Source organism: Nyctereutes procyonoides, unplaced genomic scaffold (assembly GCF_905146905.1).
Source record: "Nyctereutes procyonoides isolate TBG_1078 unplaced genomic scaffold, NYPRO_anot_genome, whole genome shotgun sequence".
Taxonomy (NCBI): domain Eukaryota; kingdom Metazoa; phylum Chordata; class Mammalia; order Carnivora; family Canidae; genus Nyctereutes; species Nyctereutes procyonoides.
Genome location: NW_026575139.1, coordinates 19,906,919 through 19,920,450, shown reverse-complemented (window position 1 = coordinate 19,920,450; position 13,532 = coordinate 19,906,919). Strand labels below are relative to the sequence as shown.

General features: G+C 37.8%; 1 protein-coding gene across 1 annotated transcript; it reads right to left on the bottom strand.

Moving 5' to 3' along the window:
* Window positions 1–418: 418 nt before the first annotated feature.
* Window positions 419–12,734, bottom strand: DIO2 (iodothyronine deiodinase 2). The gene is given in 3 exon segments (XM_055304391.1): window positions 419–3,335; window positions 3,338–3,908; window positions 11,813–12,734. Coding segments are annotated over 3 exon segments (816 nt in total). The 5' UTR covers window positions 12,035–12,734; the 3' UTR covers window positions 419–3,312.
* Between the last annotated feature and the right edge of the window lie 798 nt (window positions 12,735–13,532).

Sequence of the window (13,532 nt, the reverse complement as noted above, 5' to 3'; positions counted from 1 at the left end):
ATCCAAAATATGAATATAAAAACTCATATAAGTTAAATGAATGTCAATTTAGTTATACAATGAAGAGTTACTAGTCTGCCTCTAAGGAGGTCAGTTACATTTTAATATTTATATCATACATTTCTACATTATTGTTCAGGCATTTCATTCATGCCCTTTCAAGAAAGTCATTGTTGATTCACTAATATTTCCTCTAAGCAATAAAATAACATAAGTTTGAATAGTTCCAAGACATAAGTCTTTCAAACACTAAATGTTTGAGTAAATCCAGATGCTATGATAATATCTAAAATCGCTTGGAAACTATTTCAATAATAGACAAGCTAATTCAGTTTAAAAGGCTAAACTGATAGCTCCATGTAAACATAGCCTATGGAGGGAAGATATTTAGGTCTCAAAGTTTTATACATATATACACACACACACACACACACACACACACACACACACACTACAATTGTTCAAAGGAACATATTTTACAAAGACAAAATAGGTGGGGTTGGTATTGACAATCTAATAATTTCTCTGAGAATACTAGCTAAGCATTGATTCTCCTCTACTTCAAATAATGAGTTCTTGTGATGTTCATAAAAGATACGTCATAAGAAATCATAAAAAAATGATGTTGAGATAAATAGGTTACATAATTACAGGCCTATCATAACTCTGGTAACACCAAGACATTCTACATACTGTAGGATTCCTGAGCTTCGTCAATTCACTTTCTTCATTGGCCCCTAACTGCCTTTCTTCCAGAAAGTCTTCTATGTTCTATTGAACATATCTTTTTCCCTGATAGTCAGCCTATGCCTTTGTATATTTACTTCCACTGCTTCATTTTTCCATTGGAGTATCCTCATGGAGAGGAATTGCACACACACGACCTTCTCTTTTCCTTAAACATATATCACAACTGGGTGCTTTTTCCATCATTCTTTTTCCCAGACAACTAGCACTGCCTTAGCCAAATCTCATCCCCCCACCAGCTTCTCTAACATCCTGTTCCATTATTGTACGTGTAGAACAAAGGGGAAGTTTAAGGTTAACAGGGGGTGTGAGCTGCAACAAAGTTTTCATTTGACTTTTCCAGGGTATACATAATTTTGACACCACTTTAAAGGTAAAATTCAACAGGACCACTGAACAATCTGAAGTATAGAGTTTAACAAATGAGAACTCTGAAATAACCTATTCTCCATGGGGTTTTCCCTAATGTTAGATGATGCCATATTTTCAAAATTTGCTTGGTTTCTTTGTGGATGTGTATTATAGAATTTAAGACACTGGGAAGCTTAAATGTTGCTGTAAAGAAAATTACCAGTTAAAATAGTGCATTAATGTCTAAACAATAAACTAGTAATATGACTGATATGTTGCTCCAGTTTTGTTTTTTTTAATATACTTTTGGTTCTTACACAATCAGTTCCCACCTTTTTCTTATGTCAGGCAACTAGTTCCGGAAGATATTTTCAACTTGAGATATTTTTTTCCTATGACTTTTATTTTATAATTCAATTCTTAATGGAATGGTCATAAGAACCTTTGATTGTACATATCAATACAACCATATACTGTGATTTGACAGCATCCTCAAATTTACAATAAAAAATTTATAATACAAAATTAACTGGTCTATTCCTTGGGGGTTATGCTATTTAGATATTATATTACAGGTAACACTATAGTACCTTTATTTTAAAGAGAAATATGGTGTGCTATATACATGTATATACATATACATATATATAGCATTATAATAATGTACTATAGAGGCCTTAGATTACTAGACCTCAGCTAATTGGAACAAAGGAAGACTCCAGTCCAAATTCAAATGTAAATGGGAATTCCATTTCACCAAATTCCATGCCACTGAGGGTTGCCTTATTTTCAAGCCTCCAAAATTATTAATTAGAATTGTCTCTAACTTTTTCTTCCTCTGTTTTGTAACTCAAGAAAACTTGTTTATTTGCACCTATTATTCATTATAGTTCACCTACTTTGGGAGAAGAACAGTGCTATAGCTAAATGACCAGTTCACCTACCTCCCATAGCAGCTGAGAATATATTATATTATATTATATTATATTATATTATATTATATTATATTATATTATATTATATTATATTATTATATTATATTATATATCTGAGCTGAAGAATGTACTTCCCAGCTCAGCATTCAAAGGACATGTTATGGAGACTGAGACCAAGAACGTCTGGAGCCACAGCATAATTGTAGGAATGGAGAGGGACAGATAAGCACCACTGGAACTACTGGTTTTTACATTTAATCAGTATCACAGGGTATAATTCATCCATTGAAAATATACATACCACAAACCTGCCTCAAAAAGTAATTATTTCTACTAAAGAATCTTCATAATTACAGATAATGAAGGTTTTTTTCTCCTTTCCATCCCCTTCCTCCCTCAATCTAGGAGTATATGATAAATATATTGATTTCATGTGTATATTCTCAATGCTAACTTTAGTTGAGCTGCTTCTTTTTCCAGCCCATGTATGTTTTTTGTTTCCATGTTTCTGTGGCTAACAAATTAGTTCCACTCTCTATAGCTTCAAGGTGAAGCTGTGTGAAGCCTCCTTGTCTTTCTGCCTCTTTTCCCTAGCTTGTCAGTTTGATTTTCTTCTAGGGCTTTCCCCACCTGCCTAGAAAGGATCCTTCAGATTTCAGATAATCATCCTAATCCTCCAGGTAGGGATCATTCTCAATATCTACAAACATACCTGTGAGTTCTGGAATATTTAGACTGGCATAGAGCACCACATGGCTAGAAACTAGAACAGCAGAAACTACTTGAACATTGTTAAACACAAAGTCCTAACCAAAGGACCAGGCTCAAGGACTCTTTATAAGTTAATATTTGGGAATTTTTCAGTTGGGCTCTATCCGTGCTGAACAAAGCCTAGACAATACCCCTTATATTAATAAGGACGATAATTCCCTAACATAGTAGTTATTCAGGTAAGTCCTTTCTTCAAGTCCCAAAGTATGCATCAGCTGTATTACTTCTTTCCCAAGGCAGAATGAACATATGTTGGAATAGGGTTTCATCCTCTCCATCTTGGGATCTTTTCACTAGGAAGAGATGTGCTGGGGCTACTATTTAGCCAAATGCCATTTGAGTGGTAAAAGGGGTATAGAGATGTTAGAGATGTTTATGTTCTTCTGACATGTAAATTCCTGTCTTTCAGCAAGGCAATGGGACTCAGTTGAAATAGTGGATTCAGTTCTTAGTTTCCTTTCCTTTACATAATTTAAAAAAAAAACAAAACTCTTTTACAATCATACCTTTAACCAGCTAATCTAGATTTCATCTTTTGCTGAAATTCTTCTCCAGCCAACGCCGGACTTCTTGAAGGTTGTAGTAGAAGGGGCCCTTTCCTCCCAGATAAGCAATTTTCTGTCTCTGCACAATACACACACGTTCAAAGGCTACCCCATAAGCTACATTGGCATTATTGTCCATGCGGTCAGCCACAACTCGGCACTGGGGCGGCAAGGAGAAACGCTCCAGAAGCTGGTGGGCTGCTGCACATCGGTCTTCCTGGTTCCGGTGTTTCTTCACTTCAAAAGACAAAGAAGAATCACCAGGCACTGCCCAACCATCTGAAGGATGAGCCTCATCAATGTAAACCAACAGGAAGTCAGCCACTGATGAGAACTCTTCCACCAGTTTGCTGAAGGCTGGCAGCTGGCTAATAAAAGGAGGTCAAGTGGCTGAGCCAAAGTTGACCACCAGTGGGCGCTCAGGGCTGGCAAAGTCAAGAAGGTGGCACTCGGCTCCATCAACTATCTTCACCTGGGCGCCATTTCTACTGTTGTCACCTCCTTCAGAATTGGAGACATGCACCACACTGGAATTGGGGGCATCTTCACCCAGTTTCACCTGGTGGTGAGAAAAAGAAAAAAGAGAGAGAATACCGTATGAAATGCATTGTCGCTCCATTTCACTCTATACAAAAACAACTGGCTCTAATCAAATGTGGTATTTCCTTCATAGGACGTGCTAAACACATATTGATTTAAGAAAAGAGGCATCATGGCAGGTAATGTAAGAAATGGTCCTAAAAAGAGTAAAAAATATTTCTCATTCTATATATCACTGAGGATAATTGTTTTCATCACTAAAGTCATATTAGTTACCTCTCTTCGTAATTATGTTGAGGCTGGTATTCTTTACTACCCTTACTATGCTGTCAATGGTTAGCACACGTTATATAACAAATGATTAATTGACTTCATTTTAAAATGAATGTCCATCTCAACCAATGGACAATGATCCCAATGAGATATTTCTGGCCAGAGCTAGAAAACCTGGGGTCTCCCATTTCCCAGAAGGGCTACTCCCACTTCACCTCTTCATTTCCTTAGCTTTTCCATCTGTAAAATGGTGATAATAGTACCTACCTTCCTTGGGCAGTTATAGGGCAATAACATCAGAAAATGAGCTCTTGTATACTACAAATCATTGTGTGGGTATAGGTTCCATTATTAAATGCCACCCAAGCAGCATACCATTTCTCTAGGAAATTCTATGTTTTAAAAAAAAGATTATCCTTAGAAGTGATCTGAGCTCTTATCAATGATATCCTTCCTGGAGGTTTCTCGAGCTGCTGCTTTCTTTCCAGTTCCTATAACTAGGACCTCACCAATTTCATAAAACAAATGAAATAACAAAAACATACATTTATTCCAGAATTCTTTTAATTCCTCATTTTTCAGGTAACTTTTGGTTTTGTTTTGTTTTTATTTAGGAAATCACAAACCATTAACCTGTCTATCATATATTCTATTAACAAGCTCCTCTGAACTATAAAATATTCAGGTAGGTAGAGAAGAAGGTATGCAAGAAAATTGTTCCACATGCCCCTTTGCAAATGGTTTAAATTGCTGAACACAGACTTGGAAAATTTGCTGGCCTTAGGATCTGTAAATTGATAATAAAAAGCTGGCAACATAAAAGAACCAATTACTTCAGTTTGAATTAACACAGTCGGATCTTCCCCTAGAATGGTTTAATCAAAGCCAATAACATCGGGGACAACTTACAACAGCCCAATTGATTTTTATACACTATACTTAATATTATAAAACACTTCCAACTGGATCGACTCATTCCCTTCATATAAATACAGCCACATATAACACTGCTAGTAATTGAAGTCACTTAGAAGTAAATTGTTAAAGACTCAACAATCCAAACTGATGTAAAATACTCAAGGGCTTTTATTCAGATGCTTCTACCCAATATGGATGCATAACTCATTTTAACCATAGAGAAAGAAGTAAAAAAGTTCTTTCTCTTCCTTCTGAAAAATCCTAGCAATGAAGATTTGTAACGATACTATTAGTTTTCGTTAAAAAAAAAATCTTGGAATAACAACCTTCTTTCTTAGTAAAGGAAGCTATTGGTATGATTTAAATAAGTACATTTGTTTTCAGTTACTATCAGGGAGAAAGTCACTTTATTTATATTAATTTTCTTGGTTAATTTGCAAGTTACACTAGATAGAAAAATATAATAATCCACTTTCAGCTGGGTTATTTTATAAGAGGTAAAATAATACCTCACTTGTCTCGGAGGTATTGAAATACACTTAAAATTTAAAGATACACATTTTGAAGGTATTATAAACCTTTTAATCTATAGGTACTTCTTGCATTTTTTTTTTTTTTAGATGGAGGTGGTGGGTAGCATTACCATTATCTTCTCGTTAGATTTTTCCCACTTAAAATATTGTAACCATCCTAAGAGGGCTGCTTTTAACGATATTGTGCTGTGTTGCTCAATTTACTGTGATATGAAGATCTGAATGCATTCAGACCAGTCTAAATCCAGTAGCTGTTGTAGTGACTTCTTGTCAAGTGAGCAACCCATATACAGAAGAAAAATCATCTCTGGACTATAGACTTGTAGGTTCTTAGTAGGTGAAAACAACCATCTGCTTTTTGGAGTCAATTTAAAGACCTCTGATGCCCCTGACTCTCACCCAAGCAGAACTGCTGATACTTGCATTATTCTTGATTATTCAACTGAATAATCTAATCTGATCCTTCATTCTCTTATTACCTGTAGTTAATTTTCTTGGAAAGTTAAAGCACCTTCTCCTTCTTCTCAGTGACATAGTTCAGCCACATAATCCTTTTCAAAATACAGACTAGCCTACCTCAGAAAATTTCAAACAAGTATAATACATTCACTCTAGAATTAAAAATTAGAAAGGTTACCAAATACAAAATGCTTGTGTGTGTGTGTGTGTGTGTGTGTGTGTGGTGCTGGGGGCAGGGTTGGCACTTTGTTAAGCTGGGAATTTTGTTGAACGAATTACTGAATGAATGATAGCTGTTTTAATACTGAAAGTAGGGGCCAATGATGAATTTTATATTTAATAATAATCTTGATCTACAACGAACATAACTTTGTTTTGGCGATGGATATGCTCACGGAGTCAGATAATTTAGAAATGTGAATCCTGGAACCCTATTGTAGCGTTCTGCTGTAACCAACACGAAATATCTGTTGGTGATTATCTGTTTTTGATTATCTCAGCTGGTCAGTGTATGAAATGAAAGTAGCCAATCCTCGTTATTTTGCTGAACAGCCATGGGGCCCTATTACAGATTGGAATGTCATAAACAGATATCCTGTTCATGAGGGTGACTATGTTAGAGATGTGTAGGTTAAGACCAATGTCATCTACTAATTGTAAAATTTGTCCATTTTTGCTAAAACATGCTAATGATAATTTAGCAATGATAAAATAAAGCTTTAGAAATTTTTAAAAAATGAGAGTTCTCTTTTAAAAAAGAACCTTTTAAAAGGACATTATTGTCCTTTCTCAATTGATATTTGAGACCAGTGTCATTTCTCATCTTCACATTTGATCTCCATGACAATTAAATTCCTAGTATGACCAGAGTTTCAAATGGAGAATTTCTTGGTTTGCTCAGTTGTAGGCCCTGCTGAGACAGAATGGGAGAATCACCATTGTCTTCAATGATGGAAGAGTCTTTGCTTTCCCCAGGAGCAAAGCATTCCTTGACAAAGAGCCAAAATGATGAAGAAAATAAAGTTCGTCCCATAATAACATTTAGGCTGCAGGAAAGAAGCTCAACAAAAACAAGTTATCCCCTGGTACTCCCAAACTTTGTTTTAATTTCCCACAGTGGCACAGAAAGTCTCCTGGCCACAAGTTACCTATCATCTTAATTTCTCCTTCTTAGAGGGTTTGTGTTTGGTTTTTGTCCTTAATGAGACATATTTGCCAAAGAGGCATTCAAAAGGCATTTTTTACTCTTGCGGAAGAGTAATTAGGTCGGTACCTCTTTCCCTGCCAGCATTAGCTGCTCTAAAGAGAACCCTGCCCAGTATTTAATGCCCAAACACAAGAAGCATCATTTCCACTAATTGGTCTTGAAGTTCCGATGTTCCCAAAGGGTCCCTTTATTTTGCAAGGATCAGAAAGGACATACGTAAAATGTAATATCGTCATCACTGACTTTATCTCTCTCATCTGCGCTATTACAGTTGTCCTTTCTTATGTTTGTGTAATCAACATCAACACAACACCAACAAGGGAGGTAAATAAAGGGTTGCATTTTTACAACACAGGGCATTACTAGGCAGAGCAGAGCACAAATGTTGTGATAGCCATATTTATAAATATGAACAAGAGTGTAAATATATGGCATATAAATTTGATTCCCTCGATGATGGTATCCCTTTTTCTGACAGTGTTCAGTGCATGGGGAAAAAAGGATAATACTGCTTTAGCATGTGGACTGTGAAATGCAGGGCAAGGGAAAAAAAAGAACCATTCATCAAGCAGAAGCTGGAAATAGAGCATATACTACTAACCTTGTTTTTTTTTTTTTTTTTTTTTTTTTCTTTTCCACAGCCTGAGAAAGGCTTCTGGACAAAATATCACCTAATCTCATGATAAGAAGTAAGGCAAATGATAAAAATGAGGTGGTGGGTATGTCACAGAACAATATTTACACATCCTTCCTGCTCCCCAAAGCCCTGCAATGGCTTTATTAACCATCAAGAAATTTCAAATTCTTTGACTTAACGGCCAGGCTACATCAGTGTCCTTACAAACGTGTCCAAACAATTATTAAGCAGCGATTTACCCATTTACATTCATATTGGCCAAATCCACCAAAGTTGAAGAATCAGCTACCTCTTCTTTCCTCTGAGTTCGATTTCCTTTTGGCCATTCTCTTTTTGATTTGTACGTTGAAAATGTAGCTCTAAGTTCTATCATTTTCTAGTATTTTATCCAAGCGATGGACTAGCTCTCGCTATGGCCTCCTTTGTGTTCTTTTGGGACTATTTCTCTCTTAAAAAGGCTATTTTCTATTGTAGAAATTAGTGTCAAAAGGTTTGAGGTAAATGAAGAAGAGGAGGTGGATGTTAGAGACACTTTAAAAACCAAAATTATATGTTCAAATGAATATGTTTTCTGTGCTACTGCAACGTTAACCGTGCAGAAGCTAAACTGCTTGTCAGCATCTATACTGTGTGTTTACTTTTACACTTCATTTAGGTAGGAGCCAGGCTCCCAGACAGGGTAGTTTGCTTATTGGTTGCATTTTTGAGTCTTGGAGTGCCAGCACAAGGATGCAGTGTTAGATGCAATGACACAGATTAGGAAAACTTAAATAACAAACATCTGTTATTCACTTCTGTTACAAGTTTTCGTAGACTTCCTTTTTCATCAAAAACATGCATGGAACTCCATCTAACCCAGGGCAAGTTATCTTTAAAGGTTTCCCTCTGAAGTTAATTTCAAATCCCAGTCAATGTTTTAATATAGAAGCGTTGTTTTATTTTGTTCTGTTAATTTCCTTGTCACCTCCTATAGGAGCCAAATAGGGATAGGACTTTTACTGCACTTTCTCTAAATATCTTCCCAAATATCTGACCTTCAACAAGGGGAATTAGACAGGACGTGCCTAATGTATCACAGGTGCATAAACCCCTTATCCTGGAAAACTCTGCTTCTGTGACTGGCAGCCTCAAAATAATGCAAGTCAGGATTGGGAAATACTGTGGTGCCGTCTCACACAGAACCTCCTCCAGTGTGGCTCTAAACTGGCTACACCCAGAGACAGTGTCACAGATGACAACAGCCTTCAGGGAAGTGATTCAACCTGTTTCAGAGATTCTGAGTGACCCTTAAATGTCACCCGAACCACTACCACCCTTGTCATACTTGGGAGACAGAAGGAAACCTAAAATCAAAGCAAGCTATGTTCACAATTTTTTATTCATTATACACTCAGTTCAGTCTTGTCTCTAGATATATGGGTTCTTGGTGGCGTCTTCTCATGGTATCTATTACATAAATCATAAAAAACAAACATAATAACATCAGTTGTGAACTTGGTCACTAATCAAATCAATAGAAACAGGAGAAGAATACGTAAGCCATATGCAAAAAAACAAAAACAAAAAAAGAAAGAAAGAAAAGAAAAGAAAAATTACTTGCCCCTGTCAATTTTTTGGAATGCGAGTCACAAAATATTGCAACAGAATGGAACACTATATATTAGTGGGGAAAAAATCACGAAGTTTATTGAAGAGGCATTTGTTTGCTTTCCCCTCTTTATTCCAATAAGATGCTTAAGAGGAGAAACACTCTCACTTAATATTTGTAGGTAACAGCACAGCCCCCATATTTTATTTGAAATATCTGTGCAAGCATATATGCATATAAGTAAAATTCTCCCAAGTAGTGACTTTCTTTTTATAGCAAAAGTCAATTATCTTTCAAAAGAGTAAGAGTTCAATATGCTGAGTTCAAGCCACTGGCATTGCCATGTTATCTTCCTAACACCAACAAAATACAGATGTAGACAAGGGAACTTGCTAATTAATACTGTGCCTGACACACTTGTGCATTCTCCACCCTCTTCCAAATTCTTAAGTCCCAAATTAAAGCATAAAAAATTTCACATTCAATGATAGATTTGTGGGAATGAAACGGTCATCTCAATATTTCCCTCCCTCAACTTCCCTTCACCCCACATATATAGTACAAAGGAAATTATATGGTTAGAACTTTAAGCATTGTTTCATATTATTATAAAGGAGCTTTCACTTTCTAACAAGAGCTCTTACTATTCTCTGGCCTTTAGGACAACACATGCAGACCTTCTGCAGGTTACTTTCGATAATAAAGACATGCGTTGTAATAAAACATCCCTAAGTCACAATGAATATTTCTTTCTTGGACACTTGTTTAATTTTCAGAGAAACAAGACTTCTCTGGATTCTTTGTGACTAGAAGTTACTTGTTTTCCTAGGGCATAGATTTATTTTTCTAGAGTTTATGTATGGGGGACTCATTCCCTTTCCTCTCTTTGATTCTTAGTTTTCATCCTGTTTCTGAAGTACTGATTATCTATAACGTACCACTTCATTGGCTTCCATATTCCTCTCAAAGTCCTTTCCCTGGCATCTCAGACAAGGTCCTCCAATACAGTTAGGGAAAACCAAGACTGTCTACTTTGACCGCAACTTTTAGCCAAGTGAGTCCATTCTTCTCAAGCCCAGAGATCTTTAGGAGTCATGTGATTATGGGCAAAGGGGACAACCAACAAAGGACCAGTTCTCCTTTGCCCCTTGAGATCTGAGTTGGGAATGTCCTACCAACATCTCCAAGCAGCCAAAAGGCTGGAATGTCAGTAAGTCTTAGAGAAAAAAAAAAGATCAACTCCGGTTTTGAGAAGCAGTCCTGAGTTCTACAGCTAAGCGAGGCTACTGCTCCAGTGCTCAAGACACGTGTTCTAACAATTCTGAGACTGTAAGGAACCATAGACTTCTCTGCTCTTTCTAGGACAACTCATTTTACTTTTGAGAAAGCAAATGTGGTTTCCTCTACAAAGTCTGGATTTCTGACAGCTGGTTCTCAGCTTTTTTTTTTTTTTTTTTTTTTAACAAATTGATATCTAGTAACCCAGGACTCAGTGACTGATAACCACTTCAAAAGGGTTCAAATCAAATAAGTCATGGGGATGAAAAGTGTAGCATAGGGAACATAGTCAATAATTCTGTAATAACTGTATGGTGACAGATGGTAACCACACGCATCATGGTGAACATTTCTTAATGTATATAATTTTCAAATCCCCGTGTTGTACACCTGTTCATTGTATGTCAACTACCCTTCAATTAAGAAAATATCCATGAGGACACTGCACACAGGGCTGCTTTCATTAACTCTTACCTCTACCAGAAATGAGGGGGCTATTATGCCAAAGCATACTGCATGTGATCATTTTGTTACATCTTGCCAGCTCTGAGGGTTCTGAGTAGCATTTTCTTTTTTTCCCTCGCTTCTCAGTGCCCACCATTGAACTACCTTTCCTAACGTACCTCTGCCTCTCATCAGGCAAATCATCAAAACCCCAGTTTGTGACAAGAGCAGGTTAAATGCAGCAGTGTCCCCTCCCCCGATATTTTCTGACTTTTCCTAAAGTTATTCAACCAGCACAAATAGCCTCTACTCCAAAACTGCAGCAAGATATTAGTGACCCTTATTAGAAAGCCTCCTTACTGGGTCACCCAGAGTCATTAGGGCTTAATACCTGTCACCCCCAAATCCAACCTGTGTGACAGGTGTGGAAGGTGCAGGAAGGAGCTCCCTTGATCCTCACCACCAGGGCCCCCCCAGATAGAGCCCCACGATCCCAGCCCAGGGCTCCCCACGGCCTGCTGTCCCTGCCTTGCCAGCCCCTGTCCCTGCTGACCACGGGAGAAAAACCCCTGTCAGGGCAGCTCACCTGCTTGTAGGCATCGAGGAGGAAGCTCTTCCAGATGCAGCGCATTCCCTCTGAGGTCAGCATGCGCCTCCACTCCCCGCGAGTGGACTTGGAGCGGCTCAGCAGCAGCACCACGTGCTTGAGGAGAATGACCGAGTCATAGAGTGCCAGGAAGAGGCAGTTGGAGAAAAAAACTGGCAGAATTTGCAGTGTGATCAGCAAGTCTACGCTGAGGATGCCCATCTTCTCTGCCTCCCAGTCAGTTCCCTTGTGCGCTCTGGTTCCCCTTCACCCTCTTATTTAAAAGGGGGGTGGTGATAGAGGGGGTGGGGGAGATAAAGGGGAAGGCCGGGGGGTGGGGGGAGAAGGAGAAAAACTAAATTAAAAGGAAGCCCAAGTTGTCTCCTCTTTCAAAGAAGCAGAAATGGCAAGACCAAGTCCAGTCTCTCCAGCCCAGCAGTTGGAGTGTGCCCATCAATTCATTCAATTCGGAGCTGCTGCCTTTTTTTTTTTTTTTCCAGGATTTAAGATGTTAAAAAAAAAAAAAAAAAAAAAAAAACAAACCCCACACACACACACAAACTGGCGTACCCGTCCCTAATCCAGTTACCCCTCTGAGAGTCGGTTCAAGACAGGCAGTTCTACTTTCATTTCTAAGCACCTATGAGACTGTGGCAGAGATTGCAAAATATCCTTTAGCTTTTCATTGTCTCTGTGTTCAGAAACGTAGCCTGTTTCTTTCTTGAATTGCCAGAGTTTTAAAAATGTGCTTAAAGGGTAGTTTTCCCCCTTCTTTACTCCGTTTTACACACACTTTCTGTCCTCCTCCCAGGCTGTCTCTCTCTCTCCCTTCCCCAGGAGCGACTGAGTCCTCTCTTGCTCACTGCCTCTGGCTTTCCCTTCGTGCTATCTGTCTGTGGTGCAAAGTGCCTCTCTCTCTGCAGCCCAGTGAGTCTCCCTGAAGCCTTTTATACATTCCCTGGCTAATTGCTGCAATAGAGAAATGAAAGCCTAATCTTGGTAAAGATCTTGACGTCATTGAGAAAGAGGGCTTTACTTTGGCCAGAACTGCAGTGAATAGAAAAGCAAAACTCGACAACTTTTTTTTTTTTTTTAGGAGGGGGGGCGGGTAGAAGGACAGTGGAATTTTGCTTTGTGATTTAAAAAGAGGAAGAGAGCGAGAAAAAAAATTAATACCTTTGACAGTTTTCAGGAAATGCTTCCAGACTTTGGGAAAAGTAATTTAATGTAACGTCTAAATTGATAGGGAAACACTCTCTCCTCTGATGATGATTATTGTTATCCTTCGCTTATGAGGGGGTTTTGGAAAGAAAGGATTCTGGAAGGCAGGTAGAAAAGAGGAAGAGTACTCAGGGATGGCCTCTGTTTTATTTCTTGGAAGATGTGGATGCTTACATCTGGTCTTTATACCTTTATACTGTGACAGTTTCTCATCAGGTTTGTGACCTAGGTTCTTTAAATATTTTTGAGTCATGATCTTATTTAAGAAAATTCAAAATGAGTTGTGAGGTGGAAAACTTTTAAACTCTTTGAATACCATTCACAGCATTTCTCTAAAGCTTCTTGCAGAAAATTAATACAAGTTTTCTTTTCAGTGTTATTGAAATTTCCAATGCAAAAAAGAAAAGAAAAAAAAAAACCCTCCAGACAAATAGGAAAATAGCTAGGTGACCAGACCTTCTTTTAGTTCCATTTTGCTTATATATAGATTAAATTAAAA